The following is a 22938-nucleotide window of genomic DNA, read 5'->3' on the forward strand; positions in this document are numbered from 1 at the left end:
GTTCTTTAGTTTCAGAGTATCCGGATCGACTGAAGTGCCTAGGATTAAGCGGATCCGGCTCACCATGCGAAAGGTACTCTCTTCCCCCTTCCTCTCAGGAAGGAAGACGTTTAAGGGTTTTACCTCTTTGCCAGGCACTCGCAATAATTTTCTTACAGTCCGCTAGCCCGTCCGGTGTTCCTACGTTCTTGGCGAGGATACACTCCGAAAATTTTCCAGCAATTCCGCTGACTGCCGTTAGATACGTTCACGATTTCGCCGAGACAGAGACAAATGTAACCGTTGCACGTTCGCACAAAGAGTAGCTGCTTGTAATTTTTGTTATTTCCTTGCTCATTCTTCGCTTAATCTTTTCTCTTTTTCTCTTTAATGCAAAAAATCATATGAACATATTTTCTATATAAATCTATAAAGCATTATTTCATGCTATATTGATTCTGACACGTAGCTTTAATTTATAGATTGCGCATAAAATAAAACTGGATATTTAAACTGCGATGAAAAATATCAAGTAATATCGCCATGTGCAAATATGCATTTTATCAAAATTTGAACGCTATGTTAATTATAGAAACGAATGCATATATAATATATTTATATTTTGCCTAAGCGAGCCGAATTTAATGGGTTAATGATCTGATTTAATAATAGCTTAGAATGTGTTGCTTTATCAGATTAATAATATATCCTTTAAAGTGCAATATTGCTTATACATATAGGTATACGAAAACATACGAAACATCGATCATATGAAACAATGTGGTGCCGGCATGTATGTTAACCGCGTTCGTACCGCACAAACAAGTTGTTTTCATATATACGCCGTTTGCGGAACAAAAGGGCCTCGGCGATTCATGCAGAATATTCTGAGCGATATACAAGACCATATTACAGTGCCGCGTGTACATCCGGACAGAATTGGCTCGCAACGCCAAGAACGTAGCTCGCGTATTTCGCTGTAACGTGGAATGCATCGCTTCCACCAGTGAGTGCGGTCCGCTGTTTCGTTACAGTTCGCTTGCAACGTCAGGTAAAGTATTCATCCTCCTCCATGAACTACGTCACGTATCTTTCGCGAGAGGAGAGACCGCCGACCCTAATCCTCGAAAAGAAACGAAGCGAAAAAGGGGTCGGGTTATACGTATCTTCGAGAGAGCGAAGCGACAATGCCTTAGTGTTTTTATAAGCTTAACCCTGGCTAGAAAACATTTCTCAAAATAAATGTCTTCCTTTTCAAATCCATTCTTCATATAGCTCGTAATAAATAACGCCGTTTGAGAAATTAATTGCGAATGCCGGGATGTCTTTTTGATAATTTGCATAAAACAGGACGATTTCATTGTTTTTTTTATTAAAAATTTTTAGAAATAAACATATAATTTGTAATATAGCTCTTTAATAAAATATAAATATTTAATTCTAGAAATTATGTATATAATAATATTTGAAAAAAATATACAGGCACACACACAGTAATTGCTTTCATTATACGAGATTCTTTTACTCTTTGAAAAAAAACGAATTTGTTGTTTTTATAATAATAAAGTTAATTTATATTTCTAAATAATAAATAACTTCGCAATAAAATGCAAGTTTGAATAACATTTGGTACTTTGTAGCAAATGCAAGAATCACTTTTACGACATGTTGCAACGTGCGTTACAGTGGGAGACGCTCATTTCTTCGAGTATTTATTTTAATTTATTATAACTCGCATGCGCGGGGAAAAGATAAAACTTGAACAATTTATTTGCATGTACTTTTTGTTGCTTTTTGAGCTCTATATTTATCTCTTGAAATATTAATATATAATTAGAAATTACTATACGCTTATTTAAATGTAGCTCTCGTAAATCCATTAAAATTACAAAATAAAAAATAATTTAACATTGACTGGTACAATGCGTAATGATAAATTTGATAAAATTATAGCACACAACATTTTGAATAAAATAAAGAAAAAATATAAGTTGTCACAAAAACATTAACAGTAATTAAATTTCTTTATATTGACTTATTAAAAGCAAGAGAAAAATTCTTGATTTTTAAATGTCAAATAAGAATCATTCTTTTCGGAAAATAAAAGTTTGGTATGAGTAAAATAATAATATTAATTGTAAATTAATTTATGTACAAATATAGGTTTTTGATCAAAATAAAATAAATTTCCTTCGAATAAATGTTAGATTTTATTTGCACGACGATATATATTTATCAACACGAAATTGAAATACAAGGTATAGAATTTTAGCGTCAAACAAAACAATGTATAAAATGTTAAATAATTCGGGATGGCAGGACATTAATTATCATATATGATATTTGACCTTTAGGGCATATACTGTGTTATTGTTATCATAGCCACTCAGCGTGTTATTATTAGCGTAGCAACACTTTAGCAGTAAAGTAGTGATGCGAGACGCTCTATATATTATCAAATTTGTATTCGAAACACGATTGCAATAATTATCAAAAAATAATTACTATAAGAATTATAACTGATAATTAATTCTTCGATAAAATATGTAACTGTATCGATAATAGATCTTTATCGAAGCGTGTTATTCGCACTCGAGTCTTACATAAAAATGATAAATTATTGTTTCGTTGCAATCTTTAAGAGTAATAATATTATATATAAGCTTTCTTGAGAAATCTTTTCATTTTTTAACATTTCGTGATCCACATTTGTAATCTACAATATATCGAAACAAGATACCTCGTTACAAATGATAATTTAACGAATTCCTACAAGTTAAATTATACAAAATTATTGATAATTGATTTGATAATAAATATTAACCATTTTTTGTGACTTTTAATTAAATCTACCTCAAAGAATGAACCGAGCCCGGCGAGACCCAGCAACATCCCTCTTTTTCTATCCTTTCCATTAGACTCAAGCGTCCTATGCGTCTGCCACGCTGCACGTCTCGCGTGAGACTGATCCTTACCACTTACCATAAGACTCTGCGCAACGGTGTCGCCAACTGACAGCGAAAGCTAACTTCACAGTCAACAATGAAGCCGAGAACTGAGTCGCAGTACGTGGCCGACTTCCGAGCTGCCGAGCTCGGCGAAGACTATATCGCCTGACCAAATCTTTCTTTTCTCTTTAAGTACCAAATGCCAGAACCTGCTGCTTTCTACTGACTGTGAGTTTAAAAAATTGCAATATGTATATATATTAAATTTTATAAAGTGCCTCGTACGGTCTCGTAAATTATTATGATATCGAATACTTACCTGCGTTTGCGTTTTTCCGGTATCGAACACTTGCGCCTATATCTTTAAAAGAAATCGCAATTTATCGGAGAGGGTTTCGAGAAGGGCTCGGGCGCTGCTGAATACGGGGGGACGAAAGAAGAAGACGAGACGAATAGTCGTTCTTTGTTTTTTTTAATTTTTTTTCAACAGGAACGTACGTTTTATTTTGCACTGAGCAGAAATACAAGCTATTCATGAAAGATGAGGTTACAGCGGCCGCAAGCCTCCCCCCCGCTCCACCCCGTCCTTCCGCCCTTCGTGCGCATTCACAGAGTCCCTTTCGCTTGCCATCGCACCGCGCAACACCTTCGGTTTTCATCCTCCCTCATCCCTCTCCAACGACCGGCATCACAAATCATTCCCCGATCCCGCACTTCGTCCCTCACCACCGCCCGAATGTAGAGCAAGATAATAATTATACATGTACATATAATTACATTTGTGCATTATCATAATTTAATAATATACATATATAGATGATATATATATTATATCTTAGAAAATAAATATATATATTTATATATATTTCAATATCGCGCGTTTATATTCCATCTTCGTGTAATTCTCCTTAAAAAATAACGATATTTAGAGTACGCTACGATGTAATATAAGAGCCACCAAGAGAGGAAAGAAAAGAATGAAGAGGAATAAAGTGCTGCGAGGCGGGCCCGAGCCGCTCATTTTCTTCTCTCTCGTATACGCCTCGTGTCATGCAGCCTCTTGCGCATATATATACTTTCCCGCCTTTTTAATTCATCCAATTTCTCATTCACTCGTGCTATTTCGCTCGTCCGTTTTCACCCTCTCGCGTACATTTTTTTTCTCTCTCTCTCTCTCTCTATCGTTAACGTTCTTTCCGCATCCTCTCTCTCTTTCTCTCTTTCATCTAAAACATTCATTCACGGACCTGACTTCTTTTGTGTCTCTTTTCCTTCTCCGCTTGGATACAGCCATTTTTTTGCGCGATCTCGAGGCGGGCAGACGTTATCTGACAATTTTTTTTGCGCGTCAGGTTTTACAAGGCAAACGGATCGAAGGGTAGCGATATCTTTGAGTTAAAGGATTAGCTAAATGCGTAATAGCGTTAATTAGTATACATTAATTAGCAGACTTTCTACGGTCGTCGTGGATCAGTGTGAGGGCGATGACTTTCCTAACTGAGACGACAGCACAGAAAAGTAATAAATGCTTTTTATTAAAATTTAGCGATTTTATTTTCCACTGCTCTTAAACTGCTCTGCAATAATCCTTCTCAACGTTCAGTGCAAAACATCAAGTATTTCATGTCGCGGACACGACTCACACACGCATATTTTTCTCTTGCACGGTTTTTAATCGCGCTTCAAAAATTAAAAACAGATTAATCGCTCTATCAAGAATACGTTTATTAGCGGATGGGCCGGCCCTGGCGCTAATTCGTGTCTAATAATAGGAAAGCTCGGGTTCGACTCGAGCAATTTCACGTCCGATATATCGAATCTATCCTCTCTCGAAGTCGAAGTTGCGCGACGCGACGCGAATTTAAGCAGCTCGATCTGCTGTAAGTTCAAAGAAGAATTCACAGTTTGCTGAATCGAGTGCAAGGTTCGATGCAACATTCATTCGTGATGAATCACGTATATATATTTCGGTATAAACACGCCGACGTTATTAGCGCGACAACATAAGCACGCTCTTAAGGAGGACTCTTGAAAGCAAGCTCACTCAAGCACGATGAGAAATTTGTTTATTAATGAATTATTTACAAAGCGCGCGGCCGGCCTGGTCGCTTCGATAGCCGAAGAAGAAGCATGCGTTTTTTTCGATTAACGCAAAAATCTCTAGGCGGACAACAATTATAAATCGACAAAACGTGGCGCGCTCGCGCGAGTGAGAGATGTCTCGGGTAACGTTATAATTAATCATTAATCGATCCGCGAGTCGCGCAATTTCGAGAGGCGCGCGCAAAAAAAGATGGAATATCTGAAAAATAATAAAAATAAAATGTCCATCCTCGCGCGCGCATCCTTTACCGAAATCGTCGCCCCGAATTTCGCGTGCCATCGAGAGACTCGTTCCTTCTCTCGTTTTCTTTTTAAGTTCACGCTTGTTAAATCGACGTCGCTCACTCCGCGGCGCGCTTCATCGACTATTCAGCGATTCGTGCACACATCGAATTAAAGACTCAATCGCAAAAATGTAGTAGGCAGGGGGACAACGCTCGCAAAGTCGCAAAGCGACCCTCCCCCCCCGTCCTACGCTTAATTATACAAAATATAATTAGTTAACCAATCAATCATAATATGTATACATGATAACACTACAAATAATCTACGTGCTAAACATTTAAACTTAGACGGCATCCTCTGCTCTTTTGTACAATCGACGATAGAAAAGAAAGAACAATATTTGCGTACCTTATAATTATACCTAATAATTATATAATAATGATATTTAACATTAATAATAATATTAACCATAGCGTTCATTAATATAAAGATAATATATATATAATAAAGACTCTGTGTAGTAAATAATTTATATAAAAATTCTGGCGAATATACTAAGAAATATCGCACAAAGTTTGATTCTCGCGTCACGCAGTTTTCTACACATTGGCGCGCATACATACACATATACACATATATGCAAGCAATTACATACAATTGGTTGTTTTCTTTCGTTTTTTTTGTACATCTCTTTTACGCACACACATTCTCATTCGCACATACACACACACTCGTGTATTTGCATTCGCGCACTCCTGTTTCTCGTCGCATATATAACTCTCTCGCCAGACAGTTTAGCGAACCATTGCCAAAGCTTTGCTAACACTCGCTAATCTTTCCTTCGCGTCGCTTCCCTGTTCTCCGTCGAATGCGAAAGCAATCTAAGGAATCGAAAAAGAGAAAAAGAAAAAAGTATGACACTTGACGACGTACGCGCAGGACGAAGCTCGTACGTATTATACTTCAAAGACCATCGACTTTGAATGCAGGGTATCGTTCAGAGCATCGGGCAGAGAGAATAGATAAGGATGAAAACTTGTCAATTTAAGAGTGGATAAATCCTGGGGCTGAGGGAAAGCAGAAAAATTCAAAGACGGCCAAAACATGAGGCGCCGCCGAATGACTCGATCTTTATTCTCGCTAACACTCTTGCAGTATGTTATACGTATCGCAAAGCGACATTCATCCTGCAAGCAGGCAGAGAAAGAAGTGAAGGAGTCAACTGACCGACTATATGCATCGCGAAACTACTCGTCTTTTGGACTCGAGTGACATTATTCTCGAGATCGCAAATGGTCGCGTGGTATCTCTATGTGTGTTCGCGTTTCTTCTTCTCACACGTGATCGAGAATCGATTATTCTGACTTTGAAGAATTCGTGTCGGAGTCACGCGTCGCATCTCGTGCGCTTTGCCCGTGAGAATTTGATAGGACGGTTCCCATAAATACTAGTTAAAGTTAACCGGGATATTCTCCATTCCTTTTTACTTTTTTTTTTTTTTTTTTTTTTTAGAAGGAAATAAAGAATCAGTTAATTCCCTCCCTCGCTGCAAAATCTCCGTTAAACTTGAATTAACTTTAACAAATATTTATGACTACACAACCTGTGGAAAAATTCGGAAATTCGGACGAGCTACGCTCGCGTGCCGATTCCCTTTTAATAAGCTCGTATCTGTATTCTCGTCGTTTGTTGCACTTTCCTTTCATTTGCAGTCTTGTCGATTATATACTTTTCCCCGTCCGAATTGACGAACCGCTTTTCGAAACCGGCAAATAGGCCTATGCAATTAGGCGGGAGCGATGTTTCCACGGAAAGTTGATCATTTCTCTTCCGTTTCTCCTTTTACTCTTCCGTCCACGAGGCGTTCGCTTATTTACGGCGGAACGTTCGATAGGGCTCGACGCTTTCGTCTTTCTTCTCTCTCCCTTTTTTTCTCTACGTCTCACCCCTTTATATCCTTTTTTTCTAACTACCAGCCATAATATCCTAACAGAGTACTCTAATATAATATACATTTACATATATTTATATTTATATATATATATATATATTTATTTATTTATATATAATAGCCGATACACAAATATCACATGTGATCACCTACTACGCTCGTTATACGAGCTCGCTACACCTTGTACAAAACGTCGAGTCTTCGAAGTAAACCAGCGCGTCTCAGACTTTTGGGAGTCGCGGCAAATGGTTAGTCTCAACTTTGGAAAGATGTCTTTCTCTTTCTTTCTCTTGTACGTATTTTTTTTGCTTTTTTATTTTCAATCTTTTATTACGTATAGTCTGTGTAGTTTGTCGTCGAAAACAGTCAGGTTTCTAGAATCGTATACAGTACACATTTCGTTTTCGTTTTGCTCGGTGTTTTGCGCGCGACCATCGACTTTCTTTCGCTGATCTATGACACAGGTCTATGACACTCATTTTGTAGCGCACGAGAGGGGGGAGAAATAAATTATTAAATTAAACAAAAATATATACGATCACATATACATCTCCCGGATGGATAGAGGATTTGGTAGACAGATTCAAGCTCCTGCGCGTGCTGGCGCGTGCACGGTATTATGCACAGCCACGTAGATACATCTCCCACGTTGCAATCGATACGTACGAACGACTCGTGACGCGAAGCGTTTACGCAGTGCCATATGGGATATGAAGAGAGAATATTTTTTTTTTGAGAGCGACGGTGTGGAAAGCGATTGGAAAGTCCTTGCATCGGTTTTCGATGGACAGCCCCAAGAAATGCAAATCGATAGCTTGTTTTCGACAAGATGATCGATAATCACCCGACTTTTCCCGAAGATGACAATGAGATGTCTGCATATAGAGCGAAGAGTGCGACATCACATAGAAAGCTGACCATATATTTGAATGTACAATGGATTTTCATTAGCGTAATTACTGATGATGTTTCTTTCGTTGTTGTATCCCTTACGTAGATAGATATAACGATATTGAAACGAATTTAATATATGCAGATAGTCATCATTTATTTTGAACATCAAAAACATCGAAAAAATAGCGATCGTAGCGATATGAGAAGAAGAACAGGAAGAAGAAGAAGAAATGACGCCGAGAGAAAAGAGCGACAACTGTGCAAGCGCGTTCCTTATTTTTAATTATATACTTCAGTGGCAAAAAAAGCTGCGATTATAAGAATTGTTATCGCTTTACATCTCGCACTCGTTCTCTTTCGCACTCCCTTTCTCTTCCTTTCGCTCGCATCTTTTTATTTTTTTTTTGTTCGTTTTGTTTCGTAATATAAAATACTCCCTTAATTATTCTTTTCCATGTTTCTCCGCGCTCAGGATTACATGTAAGAAATCACATTATCATAATATATTAATATGCACAGTTATATAAATAGAAATGTATACGCAACGAGAGGTACAGAATTCTGGAAAAATGATTTTTGTTATGTGACTCTTGCATTTGTCTTCTTTCTCCATTTCTCTTTCTCTCTGCTTTCTCACTCCCTCAAAAATCATCTTTATTATGCCTTTTTTTCGTTCACTTTTACCCTTTATTACGTGTTACGTGTACACGCATTCGGCTTACATACATATACGAAGAAACGTCAATAATCATCGGTAGTAAATTTCGGCTAAAACATAGAACGCCGTCGCATGCCTGTATAAAATCCCTAAAAATGCTATCCTACCATGAATAATGTTGTTGAATGACATTAGTGACTATACGGTGACTGTTTGTTGACTCAGTTTCTTTCATTTTCACTTTGATGCTCGATGCCTCGTCGCGAAAAAAAGTTTCACTCCCGACAAAACGTCCGTTCAATCAATCGCGTACTTTTTCAATAAGTTTTTTTTTTTTTTCATTGTCGCGTTTACGTAAATATCGGGATTTCGATTCGAAAATGGGGAGATTCGATTCTCGCGATAATCGAAAGCGATCACACGCGAGCGAGGCACGAGAATCATATTGACCGAAATCATTTTTGTTCTTGTAGGCCCCGAGATAATCGTCTGCCTATTGGTATACGTGTCTACTGATCGGCCGTGTCTTATGTAAGATGTGTTTTTTTTTGTTTTTTTTTTAAAGGAATCCATTTACATGTCTCATTTACTTTTCCCACACTCGATTTTCGACTTTTCTCACCTATCTCCTATTTATCTTGCCCCTTCCCTTCTCTCCCCCCTTACCCTCTCTGCTTTCTTTCAATTTCGTATTTAAATTAGAAGCACGGATGTATTCGACGACTGTCTATGGATTCTTTCTTTATTTCGGGCCCTGTGTTATCCTGTGTATCTGTACATGAGCTTGACAAGACTTTTAGAAATATAGGTATGTCAATATATATCGCAGTTTAGAAAAAATGTCTCAGAATTTAATTAAGTTGTATCTGTATTTGGGTATTTCAACGAGCGAGTACAGTGTATGTGTTTGTATTATGTATATGTATGTGCATCATGTACATGAAATAAGAGACACGGAAAAGGACGGACGCCTCTTAATATACTGCGCCCTTGATTTTGTTTGTTTATTTAACTCGTTGCACGATTTTTACAAGTCTTTAAATGCCAAAGGTCACTTTTTAAAAATATAAGTTATATCATCTTTATCTTTCTCTTGTTAATCTTTCGCTCTCTCACGTGTCTTGTTTTTCTTTTTCTCTCGTTTTTTACTCTCATCCAATTGTCATACACTTTCACTCTTCATTCACATATTGCCACTTGTGCTTCTATATTCACTTGCATAATTATTCTCTCTCTCTTTTTCTTTCTTTCTCAAGTTTTTTCGCTACTTCTCTTTCTTTTATCTCCCTCTCTCGCTGTTCTTTTTAAGTCTTTTTTCATAAAATCCTTATATCAGTATTAATATAGTAATAATTTTTTTCATTACCTATTTAACTCTTCTCTAACGAGGAAATTCCCCAAAAATAATATTAGTTCTATCAGTTATCAGTGTAGTATTTTGAATACGTATTTGGCAATACACGACGTCCGCGATGCATATGTAAACAAGAAAAAAATTATTAAAGCTGGATTTTAACATGATTCACGTTTCCAATATAAAAGCGATAGAAAAAAAAAAAAATAATTCCTATAATTCCTATGAGCAAAATAGAAATAAAAATATTTCTCGTGTAAAAACTATAAAAAAAAGTTTTAAAAAATCGATAAATGTTTATGCAAGAAAATACACAGAAAATTTGCGCAACAAATAAAATTATAGCAGACGTCTTGAATTGCAGCAAATCTTCTTCTTTCTCGTAACTTTATATAGTAATAACATCAAATTCTCTCTCCTTTCTTTTCTGTTCCTATGGGGGTAAGTGCTTCGAAATTTACGTAGTTACATCTACCGTCGCGCTCGTCACAGTGCCCTGTTACCGCGAGTATTTGTTATTTATTATTAACATTATTATTAAAAGGGAGCTCCTTACATACCTTTTTCCGTCTGCTCATTCCACGTTTAATTCTTCGGGGACGTTTATTATACAAATTTTGCGAGACTCGAGACCGATGTCGCCCGTTCGTTTTATCAATTATCTTTTTTTCGATTCATTTTTTTTTTTCTTACGCAAAGCGAATTGCGCAACATTTTTCACGTTTGCTCTTTCTAATTTTCTCTACTTTTCTCTTTCTCTCTCTCTCTCTTTCAGATTATTACTTTCTCACATTCTTTCTTTCTTTTCAAAGTTCGTGTTAAATTTACAATTACTATACAACATGACTGAAAATACCTTAGACCACGATAATACAATTATAATCGTACTGTTTTTTATTTTTTTTATTACCACTTAATTTTATATGTATGCTTTAATTTTTTTTATTCTTTAGTATTCATCTCGTTTTTCTTGTACGCAAATATCATAAAACATTTATGTTCAGTTACCGTACCGCGTACAACGATACTGTTTCTCCTAAGGTTTCTTAGAGTTTTCTTAGATACTTATATTTCTATTTATGTATATAATCATCTACCTACATATATCCGTCGCAAGCATTCTTGGACGCACTCGTTCTATTTCCGTTCGTCAATCTATTTATCTGTCTATCTAAGTGCCTATCTAACGACTTAGCTATCCATCTATCTATCTAAACGTCTAGCTACTTTTTTATTCAAAGTATTCGCGCTTTTCACTTCTTGTTTCTTGTTGATTACTCACGCAATTGCACGCGCCTTTATCTTTTCGTTTTTTAAAACAACGTTCGCGCCGTTTCAGCTTAACGATTAATCTATACAGAGCTCGTTGTTCGCCTCGATTGGGAACACTTGTCCTGACGCGAAAAAGATCTCTCTCTTCCGGACAGAGTCTTCTCTTCCACGCGGTATCAATTCTCGTCATTCTTTTTCCACTACGCCTATATACGAACCTAGGTGCACGAGTCTGAGAGCAAATTATAAATGCGCGGACTCTGGCTAACAAGTCGTCGTAACGACAATTATATTTTGTTACTTTCGTACTTCCAGCGGCCGGTATGGAATTTAACGAGAGGCCGTCGAGGTCAAAGAGACGAGACTTCGCATCTTTTACGCGCGGTAATTTCTTTTCTCTTGTACTATGTGTACTTTTAATTACATCTTGCCCGTCAGAAAAAAAAGATCGGGGGGTGGGGGGTAGGGGAAAAGTCGCGAACGATGACCACAGTATCCGAATATATCTATCAAAAAGATGTCTGGCTTCATGACCATTATAATCCTAAAATTGTAAATGTGCTACATATATATATATTATATATATTTTTTATTTATAATTAATCATGAACAATGGTAACAAATAATAAAACATTGAAAAAATTGCACGACATACAAACTCAGTGTTTCTGCTCGTCTCCTCCTTTGGATTCCTTACCTTTCAGGTTTGGCATATCCGTGGAAAGAAATATACACACTCTCCATTCTCCATACACACAATTCTCCATCACACGCAGATACGTATACATGCGCGCATCGATGACTCACGCAAACATAAACGCAGCCGCACTCGCATGCACATGCATTCGCATGAACTCCGTGCCGCACTCCGTTACAATCGGGCTTACTCGACGTAGGTACGGTATCTTTAGATTCTACGTGCGTATTAATTAATTTATTTGGCCACTGAACATTTAAAATTTAGTTATTTTCTGCATCTCTCCTATTTTGCCTCTTACACCAGATAAAGTTAGTCTTCTTGAAGTTATTTCTTTCCTTTTTTTCTTTTTTTGATGAGTGCACGTCACAATAATCTCAATCTTTGCTCGTGTTATTTTTTTCCTTTTCGGCATCGTCGCCGAAATATTCGATTGCTGTGCGCGATATATCGTAAATATCGTAATATCGGGACCTTTTGAATCGATGATGAACGAGACGAGCAATCTTTTGCTGATGATCACATGATGTTGTAAATAACAACGCGCTCGCGAATACAAAATGATAAAGTCGACTGTCTACCGTAAATTATACACGAGGTAGGAAATCACTCGTGAAATGTTCGGTTGCGTGAAAAATGCACGAAAATCTTATGTGAATTATACTGTTCGTATATAATTCCTTATCTACATTTCAATTAGTATATGACGAGAATATTAAAAAATATATATATTTGTATTTTCTGCTGACTTTTTCATGATGATTGTTTCGACAAATGATTTCCTTACTCGAGCATGTACCACATAATGTTACAGCTAAAATAAGATCACGATACAGTTGCGAAAAGGTTTACACGATCATTAATTTATATATATATATATATAGTGGATAGAATCCTAAATCAGGCGTACTTTGAATCACCATTGCGGACTCTTCTAATTTCTGAGATATATCACATTAAAATTTTATATTTCTTAAATTTAAAAATAATCTATTTTAAATGTAATATATGTAAATATTTTACGATTATCAGCTTTAATGTCTTTGACTTTGATATATCATGTTTAAAAATATTAATATTTTCAACTCTCAATTCGAGATTTTATTTTTAATCCTTTGCCCTCGTAAAGACAATAATAAAAGGCAATAAAATATGATTGCATTTTGCAGTATGACAAATAAAAAGCATATACTCTCGATTTAATATCAAACTATTAAATATTAAATTCAAACGCGTGATTCAGGACTCTATTCACTATATAATATATGTGAAAATCCAAGTAAAGTAAGAATTGTAATCTCTTCGCAAGGTTTACACAAAAAAAATCCTTTTAAAAAAGCATGCAAAGTTCGAAGAAAAAATATTTCTTTTATAAGAATAAAAAAACGTAGCGTCAACAATGATTACCTGAAAAATAATTATAATTACCTGAAAGTAGAAGTCGGCAATTAATGAAAATCAGCTATAAGTAGCCCTAAGCGAAACAATCGGATCTCGCAAGCTTCGTAAGCTTCGTTGCAAGCGAAACTGTATGGTAGCGCGCGACAGAGTCGGCGGCGAGCCACGTTGTAATTCGCACTGTAAATTCAGGATTAGCACCTGGCGCGGCAAATCCCATTGCCGTCGAAACTGGTCGAAATCACGTATTCAATTACCACGCGTCGCGTCCACTTTGACTCTCCGTTGCGTGCGATTCCGTTAACACCGAGAGATCGTCGAGGGTCCCGTGAGTGTCGCGAGTGCGCGCGCGCGCTTTTAGCCGCGAGTTGCCTACGCGGGGAGTTTCTGAAGGTAAAGCAAGAGAAAGGAAATAACATTTGGCACCGACAGTCTCTGCATTATTGTCCTCGCGAAATCTACGTTTTTTTTTGTTCTCTCTACAGTTTTTACAGCGTACGCGCGCGACACGCAACGCTCGCGATACCCCACGACATATTGCATCTCTACGCGATATAATAAATACGACGATCGTCGACTCAATCGTTTTGGAAAAGGCAAACGGTTTGTGGTGTGTAGGAGCGTATCTTTTATTTAATATTACAATTTTTCATTCACGAATGAATATCCGTCCGCTGCTGCGCGTTGTGGCAACGATTTGAGGCTCGGCGAAATTTTTTTGTTTTAGGCTTTCTCCGGTCAGCTCTTCTCCGTTTTACATTTTCGAAGACCCCCGATTTTATACACGAAGTCGCAGCTTGAAATCCTCGACGGTAGCGCCGATCTTAGAATGTAACGAATTGGCAGTGATTGACGTCTCTCGTGCGAGACTTTCCGGGCAACTCTTTGTTCAGCTACTCCCTTCGTCAAAGGTAAGTCTTTCTCTATGTATATTACAGTCTCTTTGTTGAATCATGAGCTGACCGCCGCGATGCTTCGGTCTCCTCGAATTCACGAAAATTAGAGAGGCCGAAGCTTCGTGTCATTCCTTTGGCCCTTAAAGACGAACATCATTGATTGCTCGTTTTTATTTTTTACCTCCTGTTCTTACACGTTAGCACACTTTGAAAACGCACGTCGTTATTATACACGCGATTCTTTGGACTTCGATAAAGTGACGTTTTCAAACACACCGTCCGATTGCTGGATCGAGTTTTCCTCCGAATCGTTTCAATGGATCGTTTTTAGACACGAACTCGATCTTCAATTACCTCAAAACGGCGTCTCGCGGATCATCGATTTCCTCAATAATAATCTTCGAGGCTCGATTTTTATCAATGATACAGTCTGACGTCTCACCTAATGCAATTAATTTCCTCGATGTTTGCTCGTCAAGAAGTTTAGACATTCGATAGTCAATCTCTCTCTCTCTATTTGTAGCATGCTATTAGGTGATCTCGGAAGATGCTAGATTGCATAGATCCTCGCGTAGATATCAAAGATTTTCGCGATTTTCACGAGGAACAAGTCCCGATAATCCCGACTGCGGGTGACGCGCGGTTGGAACCGTTCGCGGAAACGATTGATTACACGTGTCTCTTCATGTGAAGAGCTAGATGATCGCTGCGGGAGAAGCATCGGTCGCAATGCCGACATTTGAACGGTTTCGCACCGGTGTGCTTGCGGTAATGGCGTGTCAATTCGTCCGAACGCGCAAATCGCCACTCGCAGCCCACCCAGCTGCACTTGTATGGCTTCTCTCCTGAAACAAAAAGAAGAAAAACCACGTGAACGAGTCTGGCAGAACACTTAATCCTCCGATAATTGCACAACGAAATTAGAGTATGCATTCTCGAAATGCGTCGCTATAAAATTTTAATCCCTGTAAGATGTGTTTTAATATTCACGATAAGGCAGAAAAACAGATGCTATTTCAATTATCTATAAGTAAACAGAAAGTTTAATAATACTAGAACAACACAAGCGTGCGCTACCGGCGCGCCATTCTTCGGTTTTATGTTTAAAAAAATTATATTTTAAAAAAATAATACTCAATTAATATTTTTTTCTTAGGAATTAGCTGATTAAAGCATTAATTTGCTAATTAAATTTTAAAATAATAATATGTTAAAAAATTAAAATAGTAATATGTTGTAAATCATATGTTATCACATCTTATTCTCGATTAATATTTTTTGACAGAAATATGATAACTGTCAAAAATATTAATCGAGTTTAAAGTATTATAAAATATTTTATTTAAAACATTATTATTTTAAAAGTTAATTAACAAATTAACGCTTTAATCAGCTGATTTCTATCAAAAAATATTAATAAAGCGAAAATTTGCTAATTAAATATTCTAGCTTACATATTTATATTTATATTGTGTATGTTAAAATTTGCTAATTAAATTTTAAAATAATAATATGGTAAAAGTTATAAAATAGTAAAATGTTGTAAATAATATGTTATAATATCTTATTCTCGATTAATAGTTTTTCTTTCTAAAGCTATATATTTTCGAACGAATCTCCTTCGAGTTCTAATTAATTATTAATATTATATAAGTCATGTATATAGTATCGCGCGCGCGTTATTAGAGTGAAGTTGCCGATGTTCGTAGCGAATAGCGGCCATTACCGAAACGCCGCGAGTATCAGGCAGTTGGAGCTGCGTCCCGCTGTGATTAATTAGTAAGCATAATCGTTAGAAACCATTTCTAACCTTTGTATTGTAATATTTATCAATCGCATATCATAATTTCAACGTTAATATGTAGGCGTAATTGTTCGAAACGCATATTTCGCGAAAAATTGGATGCAATATCTCTTGCCAACATAACATAACCCAATTTAACCTGTTGTCGCGCGCGCAAATGTGTTGCGATGGATATATTTATCGTTAATTCTAGTTTTTATATTGTGTATGTTATAATGCGAAATAATAAGATTATTCTAATATGTATGTATTTTATTTGTTACAGGTAGCATAGCGATACACAGTGCGATTCACGCGTCGTGTCGGGAGTGCCGTGTAAAGTTTCGCGTGTCGGGAGTGCCGTGTAAAGTATCGGGCGATCGTAATTATTCGTATTTTCGCGAGTGTCGTGAGTGCTACCATGGACCAAGAGAGGAGGAGGAGGCCCGGGGAGGCATCGGGCGACATCGGGGCAACTGTGAGGTATGCAAAATAAAACATTTTTTCTAAACTGCATTGTTTATGAGATATTCGACACACACATATGTTATATACATAATTTGAATACTTTGTTTTCAGATCAATGTGCTGTGTAGGTACTACAACTCCGCTATTGCACGTTACGGTGAGTGAGAAATTGTTTATTTTATAATATTTCTATAGCGGTAATGGGGGTATATATAATATGTTGAAAATATTAAAATAGTAACATATGTTTTAAATAATATGTTATTATATCTTATCCGCGATTAATATATTTTGACAAAAATCATCTGATAATTGTCAAAAATATTAATCGAATTTAAAATATTATAACATCCCTTTCTAAAAAAGGCATGTTAAGTCGATTCTCGCGAGTATTGTTGCATCTTTTCCGCGATGCTGATTGACTGTTTCGATTCGCATTGTGCGTTATATTTGTAGCATCGAGAGACTGTAATCGCAAGGGTTAGTAGTTTAACATTTTGTTCAAAATAAAATAAAATAAAATATGTTTGAAATATAATATGTTATAATACTTTCAACTCGATAAATATTTTTGATAGTTATCAGCTGATTTCTGTCAAAAAATATTAATCGCGGATGAGATATATTATAATATATTATTTATTTAAAACTAATATTATTATTTTATTTTATTTTATTTTATTTTATTTTATTTTATTTTGAACAAACTGTCAAACTGCTAACCCTCGCGATGACAGCCTCTCGATGCTACGAATATAACGCACAACACGAATCTTGACAGCCAATGAGCATCGCGGAGAAGCGACAACAATAAACTTCGATATATGCGAGTGTCGACTTTACATATCTTTTTTAGAAAAGGATCTTTCAAAGTCTTTTATATAATAATTATGCGTAAGTAAATAATAAGCATGACATAATATAAAAGAACTATTAAACTGATATTTAAAAAATGAAGATACTTTGAAGATGTTTTGAATTTAAAAAAATCCCGCATTAAATTATTTGTTTTAAAAATTTATTATAATTTATTATAATAGTAAATAAGATCCAACATTTTCCTTTTACATAACATTTGATTCCAAAAGATTAAAGATTACTATATATCCTTCTGTGAAACGTTATCAAATCTGTTATAAATCGCATCTATGTAGTTTCGACAAACAGCCATTGTCAATCTGCAGTTTGTGCAGAGCATAATGCTGGGATAATGCTGGTTTGCACAGAGATAAGCAGAACCGCGGAGTATCGGTTCCCCTACTTGAGAAAGCTCGTTCGTTCAATGGTATGATCCGAGTGCCTTCCTTGATCGCAGGATAGTAAACGTAACGCGATAGGCGCAAGCTTGTAGAGCAAATGTGATTCAATAGATTTCCGCGGGAGAGATGATACGAGAATTGGACGTTATTATCCACCTAAACAGGCTATCAAAGGAGATGAGTAGTATCTAACATCGTTAACTGCGACGAAGCGCGCCGAGGACAGGAATTCATGTCTAACTGCACAATAGCAACGATATGTTGCATGAACAAATCCATTCCCGCATCGCGAATCCGAGGTAATCTCTTGGGATTGACTGTCGTGTTTAAAAACAAATAAAAACAACCAAAAAAAACCTGAAATATATATTCGAAACAATGAACAATGCTCTATCGGCATTGATTCGCGATATACGAGATAACCCGTTTAGAGAATCGCACGCTGAGACGATACACGTTACTGTTACACGTCGGGCGAAAGGAGAGACCGTGCGTTATTAAGCCCGTAAATAATCTATTCGGTAATATAGAAGGTGGCTGACGTTGATGAGGCCACGGCGGAGAAGAGACAATGCGAGGTCACCACCTGTGGCGCGACGTTAGCGAGATTAACAAGCTGAGGGAGTCTGCGACGCGGAAAGAGAAGCGGCTTTCGGTAGGGGTTGAATCGGAGGCCGACTGCGAACCCCCGTACTCGCTAGTGAATCGTACCCCCGTCAGGGAGAAAGGGTGGCTAGCACCATCGCGCCGCCCTTGCACGATGTAACGCGACTCATCGACCTCGCAGTAACAAATGATTTCCATCCTGATACAGCGCAATATCCCCTTTCGTTAGATTTTTTTATGCGTACTTATTTTTCTTTTTATTTCACATAATCAGACTGAGTTTGCTGATTATAATTGAAAAACATAATTTCGCATGATAAAAGGTTTGTACTCTTTATTCCAATAAGCAGAAAAGTAGATTATCTTTGTTTAATAAATCTTAAGGGATAATGAGAAAAATTATGGCTCGCGTAAAAAAAGGCTTTTGTCTCCTTGATTTAGATTTTCAGAGTGTCCGTGCAGACGTGTCTCTTGTCGCGATCTAGATACGTTCGTTCTAAAGTACTTTGAGTTCACACTGAAATACGATCTTCTATTATTTTTGTCAAGGTACGAAATTTGTCGGGCATATCCGACTACATCTAGGAACTGATGCGCGAGTATATTTCACAACACCGCCGTCGAGATAAAAGTAATACAAATGTGTGTATAAAACCCCGGAGAGAAACGTTTAACACGTCGTCCTCCCGCGGCTTTCATAAATCCGAAAAAGAGGCGGAATCCTCCGGTTCTACAAAGTGCTGTTTTTAGATTGCCATGTCTGTTTACGAGTATGCGCGGAAGGCACAGTTGTAATTTAAATGTAGCGTTTTCTCATCCGTATAACGCGCCAGGTCTGAGAAGTAGATGTAACAGATTACATCGCGAGATTGTGTTAATTTCGATTTTGACGAAAACTTATTTTTTCGATCGAGATATGCTTATTAAGAAAAAAATTAAAATATATTATTATCATAATCAACATCGATAACATATATCCATTAATATATACATACACAATATAATATTCTCGATCAACAATAAATAGAAAATTATTCCAAATATCACTATACATAATCATAAGTCTTATCAATCTATAAAACGGTATATTCGCAAAAAAAGCTATCGAATTCCCAGGAACTTATACTTTCCTTCGACAGTCGCAATGCAACTGACATTTTCCTGAAGGACGCTCAACTGTTCCGCGAGGGGAAGGAAACGAAGGAAAAAAAAAAATTTACATCGCGTTTCGGTCTCTCAAAGTTGTTTCGGGGGTAAGGGAAAGGGGTGAAAGGGGGTACAGGGAGATCCCCTCGTTTCTACCGAGTTTCTCACCCCCGGTAGGAGGTGACGACGACAAATCCAGCCGAGACGTGGCGACGCATAACCAAATCCACCTTCTTCTCCATCACCTGCATCCACTCCCGACCGGCTGTTTTCAGCGCCTACGCCAACGACACCCAACTTCTTTTCGGAAGGCCACGACTATCCGAAAAATACGGCACACGTATTTGACGTACCTCACACCGTTCATCTCTCAATCCTTGCGTTTCGAGAGAACGCTCTTTCCTCTCCTCTCCTCGAATATCCATCCACTTCCTCTCTGCCGCCCTGTCCTCCGCAGCCAGCTAGAGAAATGGCGACACGAATGCGCTTCGGAGTACTTGGTGAGGGCGAGAGAACTGCGAACTCTCGCGTTGGAAGAAAATTCCGAGAGCGATAAGGATAAACGCGACGGAAGGTGCCGGCGACGCATGTATTACAAGCGGCCTGGCTGGCGAAGAGAAAAATTGTCACCGACTTCACCGACTATTGGATCGCCGCCGCGGCGAGAAAAGAATACTCGCTTCTAGGTAGTAAGTTTCAAGAGATGTCGACGTGCTTGTGCATGTGTTTTGCTGCAGCGTGTTTATCCATACTAAGTGTAGTCTCTATGCAGAGTAATTACTATACACATTCGAGTAAATAAGCAAACAATTGTTGTTATTTTCTCATCTATCAGCATCAAAGTGGTGTAATTAGTAACAGTAATTTTATGTTAATTTTCTAACGAAGAAGCTTCAACGAAATTCGTGAACCTTCAGCATCCCTGTATACAGTATTGGAAATACGTTCTCGATTGAAAAGACCTGTCAACACCACCGTTACTGTACGATAGCACGAGGAGTTAACAGTTTCGATCGAGAGGTCATCGAGAGTCGAGGAGAATAAATGCGAACACGAGCTACGTACGCTCGTATTCTCGCGGAGAGGTAACGCAATTTTTCAAAAATCTCGTGCGGCTACGTGCGCGCCTAATGTTCGATTCCACGGGCGGAATTGAATTTTCCGTAGCCATGGCGACCATGGCGTAACGCTTTACATGACCGCGGGCGTTATCGCAAACGCGTGCCTCATCCGGTTCGGTCCATTCGACGCGCATGAGCATATCACGGCACCGGGTTAGGTCCGTGTCGGAGGTGCACGCGAAACGACATGTATTTATGTGCAACGGGCATTGCGCATTTTATCGCCGCATAATGGCCTCCCGGCGGTTCATTACCACCTACGTAATAAAGCCATATTAAACAAGACGGGTTAACGCGTTAATCCCCCTTGCCCTCTCCATTCCACCATCGACCATTCTCTTCCTCTTTCTCATCCGTTTCGAGCAACGAACGCTTGCTAAACGACATGGTACGGAAAACCGCTTGCACACTCTCGCCAACATCGTTCTAAATATTTTTAAGCGCGCATCAGGACGCATATTTACTCCCCTCCGAGAGAGTTATCCTTCTTTCCTCCTTCTTTGCGTTGCTAGTGGAATCGATATAGAGATAAATTTTGCGGTATAAATAATTGATTTTATGTATATAAAGACTGGGATTTTTTATACATGTAGTTTATATTGTGTTTACAAGTGGAGAAATCAATTTTGGAATATCTCCGAATTACGTTAACTATCGAAAATTATTTTACAAAATAATCTTTTAATATTATTACAACAGCTATTCTACCGTGGCAGAGCTTGTCGGCATACGTTCTCATACGTTAAACATTAAGTCATTAATTTACACTGGCATAATAGATTTAGACGCGTTGTGATTTCAGCCGTTTGCATGACGTGTTATACATGAACGCTGCGAAACTAATGCGATTAGTTTATACTTTGCGCCAAACGCATAATATATTAGACATTGTTTATCATGAATATCGCGTTAAAATAACCTGCAGTTTCGATCAACGGAGCATACATATCAGAAATCCACTGAAACGGAGCACAATGCAATTACGACCAGCACTTCAAGAGGTCGTTTTGCCGCGTTTTGATGAGTGTATCTCGCATGCGATTTAAGCGAAATTGTTATTGCATAGAGAACAATGCACACTCTGGTAATCCGCGTTTTATTATCGCATAATGACCCGGCCGTTGTCGACGGTGCTTTTGCATAATAGAGCGCTATTAAACAAGACGACTTAACTCCGTTAAAATACCCCTAACGTATTCTTTTCTTCCCTTTGCACTTTCTCATCCCCCCTAAACAAGATATAAATGACAATGCATCTTTGGTTGGCATCCTTAATAGCTCGTGGTCTTGATGATTAAATCAATAAATAACCATCATATATGTATATATATACATGAAGATATCAAAGCGAATTTTCTTACAAAAATCAATGTGTATCAAATAATTGCAATTAATTCACAATATCAATCGAAAGTATATAAGTTCCATATTTTAAGCTTTCTTATAAACCCGCGTTCATTATTATTAATAATTAATAATTAAGCAACTCTTTTCTTCAAGTAATGAGTAATGAGATTCATTTGTATATAAAAATTTCATAGTTTACGTGTCTAACATTAATTAAAAAATTAAATAGCCCGAGCACGTTACCGCTCTCCTCTCAATAGACATTATTTCGGCGAGAAAAGGCTGTCAGAAAACATGTAAATATATCGGCTTTTACTTTTGCATGTAAACGAGTTGGAATACCGAATCGTCCTAAGGTTAAAAACGCGGCACGCTCGCGCCCTCGTGAATAACGAAGTTAGTGTTGTCGCGCCTTATACGGTATGCCGGAGCGTTCTTTCCGGCGGAAGGGCGATTTTTCTATGTCCTCCCTCTCTGCCAAGGACGACGACGTTACAGCGACGGGGATCCGGGCGGCGGGTCGGTATTGCGTCGATATGTCAGTCCGTCCTGGCAACGTGTGCTCGTCGTCTTTGCATTTTATTAAGTCCGCCGTCGGCGAGGATGTATAGGGTACCTTCCGTCATGTCGCCGAGGGATAGGACAACCGGAATTTATGGGCGAGGATTCCGCCCCGAGTCCGCCTTTTACATCCGAGGACATTTTGCGCGAAAACGTTTCGGCGAATAGCGCGCGTCTAATACCGGAGGCCATCGCGAGCAGCCGCGTGACGGATCGTTTGAGGGACGGCCGACTCGAAATTTTTCCTCAAGGGTTCCTTCTGGAAAGCGCTA

The 22938-nt window shown here is 37.8% G+C and overlaps 1 protein-coding gene across 3 annotated transcripts in view; it reads right to left on the minus strand.

The window, feature by feature from the left end:
* Nucleotides 1–6735: 6735 nt before the first annotated feature.
* Nucleotides 6736–22938, minus strand: part of LOC145945937 (Krueppel-like factor 6) — a 332032-nt gene continuing 315829 nt past the window's right edge. For all 3 annotated transcript variants that reach the window (XM_083055242.1, XM_083055251.1, XM_083055258.1), the window contains exon 6: nt 6736–15220. In XM_083055242.1, the coding sequence (XP_082911368.1) occupies nt 15045–15220 (176 nt within the window). In that variant the 3' untranslated portion in view covers nt 6736–15044. The remainder of the gene's footprint in view (nt 15221–22938) is intronic.

The sequence above is a fragment of the Prenolepis imparis genome, unplaced genomic scaffold (genome assembly GCF_030444845.1).
Source record: "Prenolepis imparis isolate NDT839.2.m4 unplaced genomic scaffold, iyPreImpa1.0 SCAF_2, whole genome shotgun sequence".
In the NCBI taxonomy this organism is placed as follows: domain Eukaryota; kingdom Metazoa; phylum Arthropoda; class Insecta; order Hymenoptera; family Formicidae; genus Prenolepis; species Prenolepis imparis.